Source organism: Alternaria hordeiaustralica (assembly GCF_023758085.1).
Source record: "Alternaria hordeiaustralica strain BMP 2776 chromosome Unknown scaffold_18, whole genome shotgun sequence".
In the NCBI taxonomy this organism is placed as follows: domain Eukaryota; kingdom Fungi; phylum Ascomycota; class Dothideomycetes; order Pleosporales; family Pleosporaceae; genus Alternaria; species Alternaria hordeiaustralica.
Window position 1 is genome coordinate 84,741 of NW_026056790.1, and position 19,912 is coordinate 104,652.

The 19,912-nt window shown below is 54.0% G+C and overlaps 7 protein-coding genes across 7 annotated transcripts; 5 read left to right on the top strand and 2 right to left on the bottom strand.

Moving 5' to 3' along the window:
• Positions 1–525: 525 nt before the first annotated feature.
• On the top strand, positions 526–2,428 carry J4E84_007758 (uncharacterized protein; the record flags this gene model as incomplete). The annotated part of the gene is made up of 2 exons (XM_049390338.1): positions 526–532; positions 753–2,428. The coding sequence occupies 2 exons, from the start codon at positions 526–528 to the stop codon at positions 2,426–2,428; spliced, it is 1,683 nt and encodes a 560-aa protein (XP_049241798.1).
• Positions 2,429–3,082: 654 nt separating this feature from the next.
• On the top strand, positions 3,083–3,718 carry J4E84_007759 (uncharacterized protein; the record flags this gene model as incomplete). Its single annotated transcript, XM_049390339.1, has 1 exon — positions 3,083–3,718. The coding sequence occupies one exon, from the start codon at positions 3,083–3,085 to the stop codon at positions 3,716–3,718; it is 636 nt and encodes a 211-aa protein (XP_049241799.1).
• Positions 3,719–4,370: 652 nt separating this feature from the next.
• On the top strand, positions 4,371–6,197 carry J4E84_007760 (uncharacterized protein; the record flags this gene model as incomplete). The annotated part of the gene is made up of 4 exons (XM_049390340.1): positions 4,371–4,972; positions 5,061–5,206; positions 5,259–5,862; positions 5,912–6,197. 4 exons carry the CDS (start codon positions 4,371–4,373, stop codon positions 6,195–6,197), a joined length of 1,638 nt encoding a protein of 545 aa, XP_049241800.1.
• Positions 6,198–6,745: 548 nt separating this feature from the next.
• On the top strand, positions 6,746–7,920 carry J4E84_007761 (uncharacterized protein; the record flags this gene model as incomplete). The annotated part of the gene is made up of 3 exons (XM_049390341.1): positions 6,746–7,195; positions 7,247–7,337; positions 7,385–7,920. 3 exons carry the CDS (start codon positions 6,746–6,748, stop codon positions 7,918–7,920), a joined length of 1,077 nt encoding a protein of 358 aa, XP_049241801.1.
• Positions 7,921–9,115: 1,195 nt separating this feature from the next.
• Positions 9,116–9,798, bottom strand: J4E84_007762 (uncharacterized protein; the record flags this gene model as incomplete). The annotated part of the gene is made up of 2 exons (XM_049390342.1): positions 9,116–9,235; positions 9,286–9,798. 2 exons carry the CDS (start codon positions 9,796–9,798, stop codon positions 9,116–9,118), a joined length of 633 nt encoding a protein of 210 aa, XP_049241802.1.
• Positions 9,799–10,406: 608 nt separating this feature from the next.
• Positions 10,407–11,731, bottom strand: J4E84_007763 (uncharacterized protein; the record flags this gene model as incomplete). Its single annotated transcript, XM_049390343.1, has 2 exons — positions 10,407–11,413; positions 11,467–11,731. 2 exons carry the CDS (start codon positions 11,729–11,731, stop codon positions 10,407–10,409), a joined length of 1,272 nt encoding a protein of 423 aa, XP_049241803.1.
• A 920-nt stretch (positions 11,732–12,651) lies between these two features.
• Positions 12,652–19,632, top strand: J4E84_007764 (uncharacterized protein; the record flags this gene model as incomplete). Its single annotated transcript, XM_049390344.1, has 1 exon — positions 12,652–19,632. One exon carries the CDS (start codon positions 12,652–12,654, stop codon positions 19,630–19,632), a length of 6,981 nt encoding a protein of 2,326 aa, XP_049241804.1.
• Positions 19,633–19,912: the final 280 nt, after the last annotated feature.

Consider the following 19,912-nt stretch of genomic DNA (forward strand, 5'->3'; position numbering starts at 1 on the left):
GCAGGTGTATATAAGGCAGATACAGCTAATGTCATTTGTTACATTTCTCTGTAGTGTGGTGCATGATAGCGAATAGTACCTTCATCGTGGTCAGTCCATCCAACCTGCATCCTATCAGCTGAGTAAGTGAAACGCGCGACACGAAACCCCAAACTTCCGGAACTTCCAGACTACCGACTGACAAGCGGGATGTTTCTGCATCTTCACTAGCAGCTTCATCCTACATGGCTGTCACTGCCGCCAAGACCGACATCCTCGACATGAAACCTGACACATCCCTCTCATAGATTGTCAGCTGTCGGACGATCGGTTTCGTCAACGGGACGCGCAAACCAAACACCGTCTTCTTCCAGGATAACAGGCTTGTTTCTACGTTCACTCAATTCACGACTGCACGTGTGTTCGGGCCTACTCAGCCAGCGCATTGATTGCGCCCTACCCGCTGTTCACCCGACGATAGGCATGATGCGCTTGGAGGTTTGGAGTTCAGGTGGTGTGGGAAGTCGTCGTATACCATCGACACACATGTTCAGTAAACCAACTGTACGCATTTCTAACACGATGGCTATAAAGGCGTCGGCAACTCGCCCACTGCAAAATCCTCATCCTCATCAGGACCAACGATCTCTTCCTTGCTTCCAACACCCTCCCTTTTCCACATTCTCTTCTCCAGCTCAGTGCCGGTCACCCTTCTTTTCTTGACTGTGTCATCTTTGCTGTGCAATACTTTCATTCCCCTACTTTCACTTCAGATTACCCGAAAAACCAACAAAACATGCGTTTCTCTCTGACTACCATCGCGGCTGCGGCCCTGATCGTCTCTGTCTCTGCGGCACCTGCTCCTGCCCCAGCTAAACCGACGGAACTTTCGGCTCGAGGCCCTGCTCCTACAAAGGCTCATGGCCATCGTGGTAGCCATCGCGGCAAACACGGCGGCGGTCAACGCAACGGCACCGAGTCCAGCGGTCCTGGCTCTGATTCCATCGGCTCTGGAATGGGAATGGGCGGTGGCCCAGGACGTGGCCAACGCAATGGCGGTGACCCCGGTTACTTCCCTGGCGGTGGTGCTGCTCCCACGGGCGGCTTCCCAGGCTTTGGCGGTCAGCCATCCGACCCTCAGATGACGGGTGCTCCTACATTTACCCCCGGCAACGACTACGAACGGAGATCTGTTGAGTCTGAACCTACTGTCACGAAGCGTTCACCCTTCGGTCTGGTTTGGAGAGCGAGCGATGACAAATCTAAAGACACCTCGGATTCCAAGGACTCTGCAGGTGATTCATCTGACTACAAGGACGGTGCTTCCGACGCCAAGGATGACAAGAAAGACAAGTCGAAGGGCTCTTCTGGCTCTTCTGACTCTTCTGACAGCAGTGAGGGTTCTTCCAGTGGCAAGGACAAGTCCTCCAGTGACGCTAGCGACAGCACTGGAGACAGCACTGAGGATGCGGCTGGCGACTCTGGTTCAAGCTCTGGCGGAGATGGCGGTTCCAGTTCGGGATCAGATTCGGACTCCAGCAGCGGAAGCGGCAAGGGCAGCGGATCATCCTCAGGAAGCGACTCATCTTCGGGCAGCGACTCTTCCTCAGACAGCGACTCATCTTCAGGCAGCGACTCATCCTCAGGAAGTGGCTCGTCTTCAGGTGGTGGTTCATCCTCAGGCAGTGGCTCTTCTTCAGGTGATGGATCTTCCTCCGGTCCGGGAACTCAGACTGGATCAGGCAACTCCACTATGCCTAGCTCAGGCGGTAGTGCAGCAAGCGGTACCATGCCCGCAGCAGCTGGCGAGTCTACTCTCTCCAAGACAATGATGGTAACCGGCGAATTTGATGGTGGCATGAAGCGTTTCGGTCGTGGAGTGTCTTGCACCGGTCAATCAGAAGGAGGAGACAGCGATGCTGTATTCTCTATTGCTAACGGCGGTACCCTCCGCAACGTCATCATCGGAGCCGACCAGATCGAGGGAGTACACTGCCAAGGAGCCTGCACCATCGAGAATGTCTGGTGGGAAGATGTATGTGAAGACGCTCTCACCTTCAAGAAGGACGGCGACGGCACAGTCACCGGTGGCGGAGCCATGGGCGCATCCGACAAAGTCATCCAACACAACGGCGTGGGCACCATTTCAATCTCAGGCTTCACGGTCTCAACCTTCGGCAAGCTCTACCGATCATGTGGAAACTGCAAGACCATGGGCGAGCGCCACGTCAAGATTGACAAAGTCAAGGCTACAGGCGGAACAGCGACTTTCGTTGGTATTAACTCCAACTACGGCGATACTGCTACCATTACCAACTCTTGCGTCACGGGCACAAAGGCTATTTGCGAGGAGTTCGAGGGTAACGACACGGGTGCTGAGCCTAAGCAGATCAGCGAGGGCCCCAGCTCAGCTTGTATCTACACGCCCGCTGACATCGCCGCTTGCTGATTGGATTTGATGGGATAAGCGGAATGTCGGATTTGGGACTTTGGAAGAGCACATGGGTGCTTGGAATGCCCTGGGATTGGCGATGGGACTTACACTCATTTCACTACCATTCTTTCTGTACATACTCTCTTTTTACACAAATCAAGTACAGATGTCTTCCACTATCATTGCTTATACTACCGCTGACTCTCAGTTAAGTGTGCAGCCTAATCGATCTTCACAATATAACACCGATGATTCGCTCACTTACGGTGATACTTTGGTCGCGATCATCGCTACCATAGGCCTTCTACCACAACGCCGATCTCGCTCTCTTGACTCACTCACTCTCGCCTTTTCACCACTTTTCGCGAACGCAGATTGTCTGTGCGCGTACCCGCCCTGTGAGTATAAAAGTGCGTGGTCCCCCACACCCGGCGACAAACAGTTTCAACAACAGCAATCGCAACACTTGCAACTCCCTCAACTACAGGACCATCGACTCTACTAACCAACAGAATGCCTTCTTTTCTTACTCCGCCGCGCTTCGGCTTTGGCGCTGCCACTACTACTACTAACACAAACACTTCCCCGACCTGGGGCTTCGGCCCTGCCCTACAGGGTGGTATGGGTCCTCCTGCGCCTGCCTCCTCAAACAAATCCCCGAAATCACCCATGTTTGGTTCAAGTTCTTTGTCGCTGGGCGCGAAACTCCCCAGTCCCACCGCCGCTCCAGCAGTCCAAAAACAGCCCGCCGTATCCCCACCCACCGGCCTCATCTTCGCCTCTGTCGCCACCGACGCGACAGGCAAGCAGACGACCAAGAAGATCCAAGACCCCACCACCATTCTAGACGGCAACATTCAGGTAGTTCGTATCTACCTCTCTCTCGAAGACCTCCCTCCCTCACCCCTCCACGACATACTCCTCAACTTCCAAAACCAAGGCGCCAACCCACTCCAAGAAATCCACCTCTGTATCCGCTCGCTCCTCCGCCCCTGTCTCCAGGACATCTACGAGGATCGTGAACTAGAAGAGGCCATGCTGTTCATGGTCGATCAGTGGTATGCCTTTGGCACCGCGGTCAAGTTCTTCTTCCACCGCCCTGGTGTAGACACTGCTCGCGACCGTTTCCAGAACTTTGTCGAGAAGGACTTAGTTCGTGCGGTCCAGGGTTTGGCAGAGGGCGATGTGGAATTATCGGAGATACTGGGTGAGGAGAGTTGTGTGTTGGGGATGGGGGCGGTGGCCGGTGGGGCGGTTCGTAAGCCTGTCGTGGCTGAGTATGGTGTTTGCGATGAGATGATCTGACAAGTTGGCGATTCGATTTCTTTGATGGTTGTAATATTAGCGCGGAGTTGCGGTCGAGGTTTTGTATCTTCATGATTTGTACTAACATTTAGTTTTAAAAGTCATGATTGCGGCGGCGTACTTTGGAGTAAGTAACACAAGTATGGACAGTACTTGTTTAGATCGATGGAAATGAGAACATCATGGTCTTTGCATATCTTCGGACTCTTTTCTGCGAAAGTGATGACATAATGCTGGTGTAGGTTCCCGAGTGTTTCGTCAATACGCCGAGAAAGCCCAAGCTGTGGCGCATGCGTCCCGAAGCTTCTCCGAACACGCGTCGCGGCGGTTGCTGGCTTCTTGCCCGAGCTCACCCTCCCACCACACCGTCAATATGGAACCAGCCAGCCGAGCGCTGATACAAGCTCTATCTGCATGCGTGCCTGATACTTACGCGCCTGGTACATACGCCGCTTGATCCGCATACAGCAATGTCCCCGTCTCCACGCTCGTCCATCGCGACGAACAACGCTCGCGGAAAAAGCAGGCTCAGCGCCAGTACTATCTTACTTGAGAAGCCCACAAAGGCTGCAGGCTTAGCCACGCGTCTCATAGTCTCATCATAAACTTCGTCTCACTATTCACATCACAGCCTCCTTGCAAGTTCCTCGCAATGGCGCTTGATCGAGGCTGGTTAAACATCGCAAAGCGGCACTACCTTCGCTTACTACACACTTCGGAGGGTAGCCGCGCGATGCCCTCACATCGTCAAATAGACACAAATCCCTTGTTCTACTACACGAGCGGACGATGGCTATGGAATGAGCGTGAGCAACTGGAAGCTCGATACCGACGTTTTGACGTGCCCAGTCTTCAGCAAGCGGCTTGTCAAGCCATCGGTGCAAACAAGTGCATGTCTTTCAAGAAGATCGGCGAAGGCAACTACAACAAGGCATATCGCCTTGAGATGGAAGACGGCCAAAAGATCATCGCAAAAGTCCCACACCCTAATGCTGGCCCACAAGTCCATACCACGGCATCGGAAGTGGCAACTATGGAGTTTGCCCGGACTGTTTTGAACTTACCCGTCCCACGAGTTCTCGCTTGGAGTGCTACCGACCAAAATCCTGTCCGAGCAGAATATATCATGATGGAAGAAGCGAGTGGCTCCCAGCTGCATGAGGTTTGGCAGGATCTCCCACTGCGGAGGAAGTGTGACATTATTCGTGAGTTTGTAGACGTCGAAAGGAAACTACTCTCAGTCTCCTTTGAAAAGTGAGATCCAGCTTGCTCTAACAGCGAATTTGCGGCCAGTTCAACTTACACACACTGTTAGATTGGGATCGTTGTATTTTAAAGATAGTGGTGTCGCAGGATGCGAGCCGGCTATCGTTACAAGTGGTCCACAAGAAGTCATCGATCACATCGAATCAACTTATTGTATTGGGCCAATTACTCGAAGGGAGTTCTGGGAGAAGCAACGCAGTGAGATGCAATTTCATGGTCCCTGTAAGTCTCTGGATGCCTGTTTAACTCGGACCTAGACTTACAATAATTGTAGGGACATCTTCCGCAGAGTACCTAAAGTCTGTCGCTCGCCGTGAGATCAAATGGATCAATAACCATGCGAATCCACAGGAGCCGAGTAAAACTCCATGGCAGTACACGAATCCACAGCAAAAGTCTCCAGAGGCTCACACAGCACTGTTGGAGAAATTTCTAACTGCAATTCCGTATATCACTGCCAAGGACCCCGAGCTCGTCTCTCCTAGACTTTGGCACCCAGACTTCCACGCTGGTAACGTCTATATCGACGCCCAAGGCCGAATATCATGCATCATTGACTGGCAGGGGGCCTGGGCTACCCCGGTGTTCATCGGTGCCAATCCCCCATTGCTTCTAGACTATGGGATTGACATGTTGATGAAGCTCCCTGAAAACTTCAAAGCACTCGACGATACTACAAAAGATAAGCTCAAATACCAAGTGTCTCAGTCTATTTTAATCCACACGTATGAAGAGACTACGGTGGAGAAGAATCCTCTGATGTACAAGGTTATGCATCATCCCCATGGCCAGACCCTCAAGCAATTAGAAGCTTTTGTTGGCTCTACCTGGGACAACTGTCTCTTCCCCTTTGAAGAATGTTTGATCCGCGTTGAGAGGTATGTTGATATGTTTGCCATCAAGCTCCCTGGCTGACCATTGTCGCAGTGAGTGGCGTCACTTTGGTACTAACGAACCATGTCCGTACCATTTCTCAGCAGAGGAGATACGGCAACACGACGAAGAGGCGGGAACTTTCAACAAGAGCCAGGAGCTCTGGAAAGAGCTACAGGGTGTCTTGACTGATGAGGGCTATGCGTCGAATGAGAGTTTCAGTAAGGCTGTCGAGATACTCGGAGACTTGCGAGAAGTCGGGCTAAGTGGCCTGGAGGGCGAGGATCGACGCAGCTTCGACAAAGAGACGCGATGGGTCTTAGATCTACGCAGCCATTAATCTTGTCGCAAAATAAGATCGTTGATGGTATGCCATGTCAAACATAGGGCGCATGGATTGGTCTTCGTGAGTGGAGGGTTGTTGAGGCTGACTAAAAAGGTCGGAAGCGGAGTGAAGTTCCACTCCGCTGGCCCCGCCTGCAACTAAAACTAGACCTGCATTGCCAAAACATGGTCATGTTGCAGGTCGTGGATGTCGCGTTCTGTCTTGGAATCGAAAGGCCCGATTGAATGTTTGCGGATTTAGGAGGCTGGGTTCGCAGTCTCGATGGTCGAGCGCCTTCGCGCTTGATGGTAGCGTTCCTTCCACGTCGCGACGTTCCAATTTGGATCGCACCTAGCGACACCCTGCAGAAATGACGAACATTTGAACTCCATCGGACGAATCGAGCAGCCCACCATGATTGATCAGCAACTACACATTGCTTGTGGGAAGAGGCGCAACTTTTCTTATTTATCGACCGCGAAGTCGTGCGACACCGACATTCAATTCATTAGGTCCATTCGCGCAATCGTCCAAAACACATCTTCTCCAACCCAACTCCCGTCATGACCTACCCATCTACCTACACGGCTTATCGTCGCAGCGCCGGTCAAGAAAAGGCCTCTCGTCAAAACCCTCTCACCCTTGAGCAAAGCCAAGAAACTCTGCCGCAAGAGAAGGAACTTGGTCCCAACGATGTAGTCATCAAGATCCACGCTGTATCGCTCAACTACCGCGACGTCGCTATGCTGGTAGCTGAGTACCCGCCTGCTGTCACGGAACAAGGCATCCCATGCTCTGATGCCTCCGCCGAGGTCGTCGGTATGGGCTCTGCAGTCAAGAACTTCAAAGTGGGAGACATTGTTGCCCCGATTTGCAATCAAGGCGACTTTCATCCCACGGATGACAGCATCTCGGTGGCTATCGGTGCGAACGGTGCGGGTGTACTGAGGGAGTATGCCGTTTACCAGGAGAAGCACTTGGTGCACTTGCCGAAGCATTTGTCGTGGGAGGAGGTGAGTTGTTCAGAAAACATCTGCAAATGCGTTGGGCTAATACACGAAAAGGGCGCAATGTTACCGTGTGCAGGTGTCACTGCTTGGAATGCGCTGGATTCGTTGGAGACGGTACAAGAGCACTCTAGTGCTCTACTACAAGGTGAGGCAAGATACCGGATTCCCCACTCTCTTACTCATACCTCCTAGGCACCGGCGGCGTTTCCATGTTCTCCTTACTGCTTTGCCTCGCCGGCGGCATCACTCCAATCATAACCTCATCCTCGAACGACAAGATCAAGGCGATCCAAGATCGGATCAGCGACAAAGTCCGCGGTCTAAATTACAAGACCGACGACCAAGCTGCCAAGATCAAGGAACTTACAAACGACCGCGGCGTCGATTTCGTAGTCAACAACACTGGCGTCGGCTCCCTTATCGATGACATCTCTTACCTATGCGCTCGCGGCGGCACTGTCTCGCTAGTCGGCTTCCTCGCTGGCTGGGAGGCGGATTGGAAGCCAGCTCAGCTGATGGCCCTGATGGGTAAGGGCGCCAAGCTCAAAGGCATCGCCGTAGGATCGAAGAAGGATTTCGAGGACATGAATGCGTTCATTGACGACAAGAAGGTCAAGTTTGATGTCATGCTTGACAAGACGTTTGGGTTTGAGGACGCAAAGAAGGCCTTTGATCTTCAATTGTCAGGCAACTTTTCTGGTAAGATTGTCATCAAGGTCGCGCAGTGAGGGACTCGTCAGACTGTTACAACATCTACTATGAATGAGTATCATTATTTACCCAAAGTACCGTCAAAGTCATTGCAATCGGATCATCACGAGACGAGCGCGCAAACAAGAACGTGCAGTATCATTATTTCAATCATCCTGTGATCTGCATGTATGTTTCCGAAAAGAGTCAAAACTGTGGCCAAGCATAGGATGCAGCTGAGCGATTCCCAGATTCGTGCCGTCATTGGCTTTATCTGTGCTCAAGCAACAGCACTATGATGCTTATCTTCGATCAAACCTCAACGGTGGCTTGCAAGCCGACACAGCCCCGCAAACTTACGGACATGCACCGATCTTATTGGTCGGCTGACAGCACAGCCTCTAGTGACACCCTATCATCTCATCAGGCATCCAACATCCAGCTAGAATCACGAGCTTGTGGATGACCGGCAAAGCGGCTGCAGCTGGCTAATCAACATGACAAGAGTGCTGTCGCACGTTTGATCTTACAACTAACTACTTACTCCTTACTTTCTCAGAGCATATCTACTTCCCACAACATAGGTACCATTATGGAATCGGGAAAGAAAATGGGCATCCCGACTACTCCACAAGAAGCAGCACCCGCCTACGAGGAAGTATTGCATGACCATCCCGTGAACCGATACGGACCCTCTGGATCAGCATCAGCCGTAAGCTAATCTACCACATTGTGTCACAAGCCTCCAATCTTGCTAACCCATCAATTCACAGTACACGACCGTAAGCCAAACCGATGACAACGACATCGAACTCCACGCTGAACCCCACAACCACACTTCTTCCGGCAACCCCTCTTCATCAACGTCAAACACTGAGACGTTGGCTCAGACAATCACTAATTTCCTTCGACCAAACCCCGAACCACACACGCATTGCGAGATATGCGACAACCACGTGCAGACAGAAGCAAGACGCACGCGAGAGAGCGAGCGTTACTGTTGTACCATGGTCGCAGCGGCCATCATGGTGTGTTTCTTCTGCGGCACGCTGTTGGGCATTGCGGTTGTGAATATGCAAGCGAGAAAGAGAAGGGCTCAGGATTAAAGGTATGGCATGTAGTGAGGCACGGATAGGTTGACTATGTAGTTGAACAAATCGTGACTTTCTAAATCCAAACTTCCAAACCTTTACGCAACTCGAATCACAGACCGCTGTCTACAAGCGTTAAACCTCATCCCCTGAATGCCCGACCGAAAGAATCCCTCTTCGCATTCGTCTTCGCGATCCTGAAGTCAACACAAGACTCGTATGTCTGCTTAGCCGCCACACCATACCACCACCACTGCAGCACCTACACCGCGTTAGCATCTCGCCCAGATCACCTCACCCATTCGAACTTACACAATCGCCCGCCGTCCCACACCTCTCCTCCAACCCTTCAGGCACCTTAACACTAAACTCCTTCTGCCCGGCCGGTACATCCGCCTCACTCTTCCCAGGCGCATACCCCTCCTCCCACACCTTCAGCATCTCACCCACAATCTCATTCTTCTTCGTATCCACAATACTAACATTCGCGGATCCCTCGTGCGGAATGCGGATCCACACTTTCATGGGCACGACCTGGCCCGCGCCCCATACCTGCGTGTTGTTGGACGGGTTGTCGGCGAATTGGAGGCCCTTGCAGAGCCAGAGGTTGCAGCTGGAGGCGGTGTAGGGGGGAAGCAGCAGCTCGGGGAGGCCTTCGACGTGCGAGGTGTTGTCGCCGTTTATGGTGCGGGTTATGGCGGGGCCGCAGTGGGAGGTTAGTTCTGGGCCGGTGGGACGCGAGGGTGGGGAGGTGATGAGGCCGTGGGAGAGGGCGGTGGGGAGGAGGGAGAGGAGGGTGGTTGCGGCGGCGGCGGTGAAGTACATGATGAAGCTGAGTATAGGAGTGAAGTAAAGAGAGGAGGCGATGGAATTGACCTGCTTGGGTGTTCAAGATACGTGCGATGGACGTGGTCTTTATACTCTTATCGAATTCCCATTGCTATCATTCATTTCTGCATATTTTCGTCCTACACCCCCCTATCTCCGTGATTCCAAATCAAATCCCCGTTCGTTGTCGTGCGTGCCAATTTATCTGGGGATGCTATGTGGTTCTTGTGTGGAGCTGCTATGAGAGGTGGGTGTAGATCGCCAAGGATGAGCGAATGAGACGGGGATGTGTATAGTGTCGGCTCGGTAAGGCTGCCCTTGCTATGCCGGATAGTACACGACAATTTATTCGAGAAAAAGAAGCAAGGGTGACATGGTAGTTTGCCGATGTATAGCCGGCCAAAATATGAGTGCTGTGTAATGTTGTACTGTCGTGCCTGGGCAAACCGAGGTTAACACCACTTCAGCGCGCACAATTGCCCTGGGAGATTTGCCATGTCATATGTCATCGTTATTAGCTAGTCGCATTGGACGTGTAGCATACCTAACATCTATGCTTTTATTGTACATAGCTTCGGGAGCTGTCAAAGTCCCCCTTCAACACCTTACTCCAACAGAGAAGCTTGGTTGGTGTAAAGTACATCAACCACGTTGCTCAGCTTCTCTAGAGTACTGAGTGCCGCGTCGTAGCCCTGGTCTCGCTCCGACTCGTCGTATACGATCAGACATCCGGCACCCTGGTCCAGGACTCCGATGATGACCTTGTCGAGGATCATCTGCGAAAGCTTGCGCTCAACCTGTATTGTGTCGAGACCGACCATCTTGGCGACGTGGTCAATCTCTACCCTGCTGAACGGCTCGATGACCTTGATCAGGTTCTGCTCCAACATGTTGTCGTACAGGCGTCGGAGGTGGGAGGTAATGAATCGGTCGCTGCCTAGCTGCTGGCGGAAATCGGTCAGGGCGGTTTCGTACTCTTCGAGACTGCGGTTGGTGTGTGCGCGCGCTACGGCCTTCATGGCTTCTAACCGCTTGCCTGCGTACTTGACAGCGTGCTTGGAGGTCATGAGCGAGGTGACGTCGTCTCCGAGGTTGAGCATGATCTTGCAGAGCAACATGTACTGGAGTGCCGAAGTAGCCTTCTGCTCTTCATCCTGTGAGTGGTACCCCTCCATGGCTTCGATGAAGTAGGAGAAGGAGGTGTTAAAGTCGCCGTCCTCTGCGTGCAGCATGCCACTCTGCATGTCGAGACCAGCCTGCAGCAGAGGCGGGGTGTAGACCGAAGCAGCCGATGTTCGTGCGGACGTGAGGGCAGCGCGACCCTTTGGTATGTTGCCTAACGCGTGGTAGACCCTTGATTCGAGCAGCTGAACCTCGACCAAGACCAGCTTGTCGTCCAGGCGCTTCAACTCCTTCAGCAGGCTGTTGATGAGTGTGAGGGCTTCGTAGTAGGATTGCTTCTGCATGTACAGGGAGACGAGTCGGGTTTCTAGGTTCTGGCGAAGGAACCCTCTCCGCTCTGAGACGGCCCACTCTATGCACGACTTGGTGACATCGATCTGGATATCGGCGGTGTTGGGGATGGCGGTGAACAGGTCGAGTAGTTGTCGGACTGCGATAGTTAGCTATGTGCGATTGAACTGGAATCCAAATTCGCTTCCTTACCCAGCTTGGATGTCTTCGCCTTCGCAAAGGATGACATTATCGACCGCGCCTGCTTGACGAGCTCCGCCAGCGCGTCCACCCGCTTCTGGTCGCGGTAGAGCTCACCGAGCCCGATCAGAGCGCTCTCATAGTTCTTGATGGCCGTCTCATTCGAGCCGGGGTCTTGCGACAGGACGTCTTTGAAGATCTGCTCGGCCTTGGAGGGATCCGACTTGGCCAGCTTCTGCGCCTCCGCTATCCGCGAGCTCGTTTCCGGGACAGCCATGGTGGGTGGGCAGGTTGTGAGGGTATACGCGGTGGCTTAAGGTGATTAAAGTGCACGAGTCGTGAGGTGGAGCGGGCGATGGGGTGGCGGAGATGAACTGTTTGGTGATGTTGAGCTCACAAGCTCACCTGGAGATGCGGCGGTCGGTGGTTAGGCGGTACGTAATTCCGATTGGGGCGACGCCACACTCCAGCGCCACAGCAGTCCAGGGCACATGGCAACCGCAGTTCGGTCAACAACACGCTACAGCAAGGGACCGCGACATTTCCTGGATACGTTCGCCCTAATATTGGCTTGCACAATCTATCCCGCTCTATGCATGCCATTGGCGCACCATCGCAGCCGGGGACATCCATTGCCGCCGCTGCTGCCCCAGCGACGGCTGAGTTGGCAGTCGCGCCTCCATCGTCATCGCCTATTGGCCAGTGCACGTAAACAAACCCCAAGCTATTGATCAACACACCGCCCGCCCTGCACCTGCAGTCCACTTTCCCACACTCCCACCCTCCACGATATCACGAACTATTATATACCCTGCGCTGGATCGCTGATAGCTTTTCACGATCAATCCCTCCGCTGTATACCCCAATTGAAACTCACGCGCTCCATATCATACTCGCTCCCACTCTCCGCCTCACTACCACTATATTTGGTTGAATACACACCAGACGACACATCGCAATGCCTTCTTCAGACAGAGAGGTCTCCCGCGACCGGGAACTCGTCAGACACTCACATTCGTTCTCGTCAGACAGGATGATTCCCATGTTCGTCTTCCTCACCGCCATGTAGCCTTTCGCGATATGCTAACATTGCGCTTCAGGTGGGATAGTGCTGACCCGGATCGTGCACCTCCGCCACTGCCACTCAACCCTGGCTCGCCCACTCTCACCACCCGCCCCAACACATCCGCAGCCATTATGAAGGCGGCCAAGGCGCTGGAAGAGAAGGCGCGAGAGAGTTTACCTGCGAGCTCATACACTACTAACCCCATGCCACAGAAGCTGCCCTCGTCCGAGCGCTCTCTGATAAAAGGCACACAGCACAAGCGCATGCAGTCATTACAGCCGGGCAGCGTTCGTGACCTACGAAGCTACCTTGACAACCGCTCACCCGAGCGGCCCTTCCTCGATACCCGGTCGCCGGAGCGGTCACCCGAACGCGAGCGACCATCGAGCAGGGGAGGCCGACCCATCTCAAGGGACTACGAGAGGGACTACTTTGGAAAGGATGCCGATGTGAGCCCTATGCGACAGCTCACACCTACACCAGCATCACGATTCGAGATCAAAGACACACCCGCCCTACGGCCTAGCCAGAGGGCAATCCTGGGAGAGAACACACCACCATCGGCCACCATGCAGGCGTTGCAGAGCATGACCATCCCCCAACACATGCTCGATCCTCCATTATCGAACATCACAAACCGGTCGGCACACTCTTCACCAGCGGCTACACCAGCGGCAGCGCCGGCACCAGGACCGGTACACGGTCCATCACCGCCACAGTCTTTCGATAACATCTCCAGCCAGCTCATGAGCATCAACAACATCGTCTCCAGCCTGCAAAAAGACATGTCGCAGTTGAGCCGGCGAAGCAAAGACAATGCGACGGATCTCATCAGCCTCAAGGAAGCCACGAACACACGCGACGAGGACATCCGCAAGTCTCTGAAGGATCTTCTGTCTACCATGTCGCAAAAGCAGCAAGCTCAAGCGGCAGCTGCCATGAACGGAGACACCTCTCGATCTAGCAGTCTCAACCTGCAAGATCCTCACATGACACCGACGAAGCAATTCACATTCCCGCGTATGGCGTCCACCAGCCCCTGGACAGATGAGCGTATAGGTAGCCCCAACCCATACTCTGTCGAGGGTGCCGCTAGTGTCGCAATGCTGGAGAAGATCATACGCGAAATGGTGACGAAGGACGGTCAAGAGCGACTGGTCGCAAGTCTACAGAAGCTCGTCGACAAGGCTACTGGAGAGACTGCTAAGAAGGTTACTGAGTTGGCCGAGTTTGTCAAGCAAGGCTCAACCGGCGGTCTCTTCAATCCCGCAGCTGCTGGCTCGGCCTCGTTCCAGCCATCCCCCGGATCTGGCGCCTTGACTCGAACGATATCGGCCGACAGCAAGGCCTTCTCCAGTCCAAAGGCTGCCGATTTCGTGAGCGAGGAGATGCTCAAGTTCCTCCGTAAGATCAAGGACAGTGTCGCTGAGTCTGGATGCGTTACCATGGCCACCAAGTCGCTCATCCAAGATCTCCGTGGTGAGGTTCTGGGCATGGGCCGGGAGCTTGCTCGCAAGGTAGAGGAGGCAGAACAAGCCAGGGAAGCCGAAGCCGGATCTGGCTCAAGCCCATCCACCGAAGACATCAACGCCATCGTTCAAGAGGGTCTCGCCAATCTCAAGGACCACATGGACAAGGTTATGCGTGAGCGAAGGCGGCAATCGATGTCATCCGTCGTCACCCGAACCACCGTCGACAACAACGAGGTCTACGATGTTGTCAAGCAAGCGCTTGCAGAGCGTGGTCTCGATCAGCCAACACCTCAAGCTGCTGCAGTGGACAAGGAGTCGATCATCAGCGCTGTCCGAGAGGCCTTCGATGGTGTCGAGATGAACCCGAGCCACGAAGTGCAGCAAGTCGGATTAGGCAGTGACGAGATTCTTCAGTGTCTGCGCGAAGGTCTCCAAGACTTCAACGGGTCTGGTGCCGTCACCAAGGAGGAGATTGAGACTATGCTGCAGGAGTCACTACAGCAGATCCAGCTACCTCCACCCGTCAACGAAGTACACGAGATCCGCGAGGAGGTTCTGATGGCCGTGCGCGAGTCGTTGGAAGAGTTGAAGCCGGCTCTTGCAGCCCAGCAACCGTCGACGAATGCTTTGTCTCGGGAAGTGCTCGAGGAGGTCATTCGCCAGGCGCTCGCGGAGCACCAACCTGGAGCAATGGAACTCGACCTTCCTCAGGAATCCATCTCAGAGGCTGTCCAGACCGCTTCACAACCTCACAACGAGGCTGTCATGCAACGCCTACAGGCGATGCTGGATGAGGTTCACACCGAATTCGAAGGTGTCACCGCTGCCAACGGGCGTGATACCGAGCAAGTTCTCCAGGCCCTCCGTGAAGGGCTTGACAGTCTTCGTGCTGACCTCCAGGGCTCCGTCAACCAGCCCCGAGAGATCACTCAGGACGGCGAGATGATCGACCACATCAAATCGGAACTCGACAAGCTACGCGAGGATGTTCAGGGCTACGTCGCTGAAGGCCCACGTGGAGATCAGGCTTGGAGCCGTGGCGACATGGTTTCATACCTCAAGTCTGAGTTCGAGAATCTCCATGAGAAGCTCACTACTCAATTCCCTCCTTCTTCCAATAACAACGAGGAGATTCTCGCCGCTCTTAACGCTCGTTTCGACGAGATGAAGTCACAGGTTGCCCTTCGATCGGAGGATGATACTGACTCGAACGACGACATCAACGAAGCCATCAAGCACGAGTTCGATGAGCTCAAAGAGGTCCTTCTTGGTGACACCTCCAGCAACAAGAACGATATCCTGGAGAAGCTTCAGGCAGGCTTCGAAGGACTCCAAACTCTCATGGGCGAGAAGCCAACCGCGACTACATCCAATGACGACATGCTGGCTACTCTGAAAGAGGAGTTCGGGCATCTGCGCGAAACATTAGGTGGCTCACTGGTGAAGTCCGGCGGCGCAGGCGAAAAGGACGACATCGTCGACGCTGTTCGTGAGCTCATCGACGGTCTGCACACCTCTCAGGAGACTACGTCAAAGGACAACATCGCGCTCATCCGTGGCGAGCTGGAGGCCTTGAAGGAGTCACTTGGCAACGCACTTGTCCCATCTGGTGACAATGATAAAGCCGAGATGTTGATGGTTGTGAAGGCTGCGCTGGACGACATCAAGGCCAACCTCAAGTCTGCGGGTGTCAATGAAGAGCTTCTAGAGGCTTTCCGTGGAGAGCTAGAACTTCTTCGTCAGTCTGACAATGTGACCCGACAACACGCCCGGGCCGACACTGAGGAAGTCCTGGAAGCTCTCAAGCTGGGTCTTGATGACCTTCAATCGCATCTGGACAAGAAGCTGGATACCCCGGATCGCAACAACTCCGCTACCAGCGAGATCATGGATGCAATGAACGAGGGTCTAGATGGTCTCAGGGCGGATGTTTCGAAGATTGCTGAGAAGCCCATCGACATGAGCATATCATACGAGATCTTGGACACGCTCAAGGACGGCCTGAACGCGTTGCGTGACGACATCGACATGCTCAAGGGCGTAAGGCAAGAATCTTATGCTGAAGAGTATGTTCCTCTACCTCCAGCTGGCAACGAGATCGCTCTCGCGAACGACGCTGCGGGAGAATCAATGTCGCGTGAGATCGTTGAGGAAGCGACACAGGCGGAGCTACCACCGTCACCAAAGTTATCTCCGCAAACCGCCGACTTGGCGAACATGGAGTACATGCTTGTTCAAATCCAGGAGAAGGTCGAAGCGATGGACGCCGCCAGGGCGAACCCGTTGCCGGAATCCGAACCTGCAGCCGCCGTGGCTGGATCTGCCATGAAGGAGGATCTGGTCAGCATCGAGGAACTTCTGAAAGATGTGCAAGCCGCCGTTCTTCTGATGCAAGATCGCGAAACGCCACCGCCTACACTTGAAGGTATCGCTAGAAAGGAAGACACCGACGCCATCGAGACTCTTCTTGCGAACACCAAGGCCAAGATTGAAGAGCTCGTTCTACCTGACCCTGCAACTGCCATTACCAAGGAGAACTTGGAGGATGTCGAGATCGTTGTCCGTACAACGTCTGAGGCCTTGGAGGCACTTGCTAAGAAGTTCGAGGAGGAAGGTGCCACCAAAGCAGACGTGACAGTCATTCAGGTCATCGCCGACGATATCACGGTTGCTCTCGATGAGATGAAGGCTGCTAAGGCTGACGACGAGGCCAACCCTCAAGCGACCAAGGCAGATATAGATGCCGTCACTCTGCTTGTGGATGATCTCAAGGTCAAGATCGACGACATGAAGATCCCAGATCCTGAAGAACTCCCATCCAAGGCCGACTTGGAACAGCTCACAGGTCTGATCCATGACTTCCGCGACAGCCACGACAAGATGAAGGACACCTACGAGGAGGACATCATGAAGACCGCGACCAACTTCGACGAACGCCGCGCCGAAGCTGCCCAACTCGTGGAGGACATCACCGGCGTCAAGACTGCATTGGACGAGATGCGGGAGGAGATCAAGACAACCCTCATCGAAGGCGGTCCCATCGAAGGTCTTCAGGCCTCATTCAAGACGTTGGAAGAGACCCTTGGTGCCAACAACGTCACCGCTGACGTCAAGGAACTCATGGAGATTCTTACCAGAGAGTTCGAGCGCGCCCATGGATCTATCGAGGGACTCCAGAATGACCAAGCGGAGAAGTCTGCGCTTCATCTCGAGAAGCACGACGAAGTCAAAGCCGCGATCATCGCGGGCTTCACGGAAAGCCTAGAGGACAAGTTCAACACTCTTATGGCCAAGTACGATGATGCTCAACTCTTGGCGGACGAACTTGCGAAGGTCATGAAGGAGAAGTCCGAAGAACAAGAGAAGATCCTTGAAAGCAACAGAGCCACGGCGGACGAGCTTCGTCTGACTATCGACACTCTTGGCGCCACCATCGCTGGAATGAACGACCGAATGGAAGGCACCACCACCCAGTGGTCAACCGACTCTGCTTCTATGATTGGCAAGGTAGAGGAGACACTCGCCAAGTACGAAGAGCAGAAGCTTGCGATGATGGAGAAGCTTGAGGAGCAGAAGCTTGAGACTATCGCCAAGCTTGAAGAGCAGAAGAGCGAGACCATCGCCAAACTCGAAGAGCAGAAGAACGACACCATTGCCAAGTTTGAAGAACAGAAGCTCGACGACAAGACGGAGCATTCTCACACCCGTGACGAGATCAAGAACGTCGAGAACATCTTCACGAACCTCCAGGATAACATCACGGAGTACCATCCCAAATTCATGGTTGCCTTGCACGAGATCGAAGCTCTTGTCAAGGCTCACTATGAGCACGCACAGAAGACCAAGGAGGAGGCAGACGAAAATGTCCGTGCTTGGAATGAGGAAGCCAAGGCTCGTTCTGAAGAGTTGCAGACTCACTTTGCCAATCTGCCCAAGCTACTCCCAGCCCCTACGCCGTCTATCGAGCTTCCCGAGAAGTACGACGATGCGCCTGTGCAAGAGAAGCTCGACAAGCTGCTGGCGATCGAGCCTGCGCCAAGCTACAATGATGGAGCAGTACACGAAAAGCTCGACAAGCTCATTGGTCATGCTGATGATGCAAGCAAAGCTGCGGGCAACTTGGAGAAGTTGGACGAGATTCACGCTCAAGTCAAGATGACTGCCGTAGAGCTGAGCGACTTCGTCGCCAAGCAGACGCAGTTCATCACCGACGGCAACGAGTCCAAGGAACGCGAAGCTGAGGAGCTCGCTCTGCTCATTGAGCGCAGGACAACCCAGAAGGAGCAGCTGGAAGTCGACTTGGAAAGTCTGCGAGCTGAGAAGGCTACCCAGAAGGAGCAGCTCTTCGCAGACATCCAGGAGATGAAGGCTGAGAAGGATCGCGTCGTACAAGAGCTCAAGGAGGAGAAGGAGCGTGTCATGGCCGAGCTGCAAGAAGAGAAGGATCGCACTATGGCTGAGCTCAAAGAAGAGAAAGATTCGCTTCTTGCTGCAGTTGCCAGTCTGCAAGCGGAGCGCGAGAACCTTGCTAACCAGAAGGTTCGCCTTACTGGTGAAGTCTCGTCTCTGCACACTGCGCTTGACATTCGACGAGAGGAGCTGCACTTCATGGACACCAAGGCTGACGCACTCGAGCGTCGCATCCTAAACGGCATCATGGACCACTCCCGTGCTCTAATGATGACCAAGGGTGGCTCGAAGAACGCTTCGAAACTCAAGAAGCGCATGAACGCAGACGCTGCCAACGAGGACACCAGGGCCATGCCACCTCCCAGCACTGCCGCGAATGGTCTTTCTCTTGCGCTCAAGCCCCGCCCTGCTATCCGTCGTAACGGTGCACCTGCCAATCCAGCACAACGCCGCATCCTGTCTCTTAGCCAGATCAGCGGCAACGCCCCTACTGGAGCTCAAGCTTACCCGACAACGAAAGCTTCGGTTGATAGCAATGCCGGACTGAAGCGCAGCCACTCTGTCAAGACCAGCAACTACTCTCGCAAGGGCTCTTGGGGCGGTCGCCCTAGCGCCGTCATTGCCAACAAGGAGAATGATGTTCTGCCTGAGGAGGATGAGCACGAGACAACGCCGATCTCTCACGAAGTCATCGAGGAGGACGCACAGAGCGAGACCGGCACTGAGCGTCGCTACAGTCTCGACAGCCGCGACTACGCTGAGGGTGAGACGCCAGGCTATGACGGTCGCTCCAGCTTTGGCGGCACAGGCAGCGAGTACACATACGCCTCCGGTTCCTCGTACATGACCGGTAGCGACATCGACCGCCGCACCTCGTATGGTGCTCAGTCAGCTCGCTCTGCTGCGCCCGGTGAAGAGCGCATCGACGAGGAGGGCTCTGTTTACTCCGAAGACGAAGAAGACGATGAGCCCACTGCTACTATCAACCCATCCGACGTCACTGGCTCCGAAATCTCGACCGCCACTACCGAGAACGACGTGGAGCTGCCAACACAGTCAGAAATCGTCCGTGCTGTTGACGCCGTGAAGGAAGAGATGAAGGAGAACTATGCCCCACCCAGCGACTCGGGTGTTGGTACTGATCTGCCTACTGCTGCCTTCAACGAGTCCGAAATGGACGCCGATTACTTCCGGCGCGCGGCTGAGGAAGAGGCAAGCACTGTCGGCTAGATCCACATCTACGAAATCTATTGACGACTGCTGATACGAACACGCTCCTGCGTCTCGCTCCGTAACTCCCGGTTTGAAGCTTCGACTCGCCCTCTGAGGGTTCTAGAGTTGGCATCACCGCTTGATATGTCGAGCTTGACCATGACGTGTTCTTCGAAGTCGCAATGCATGATTGATGGCTTATGTGTACGTGTTACGGCAGGACGAAGTTTGGATGGCATTGATGTTGTTGGGACGCAGGTTCACGAGGAACGAACGGTATGACGAGCTTTGAGATATC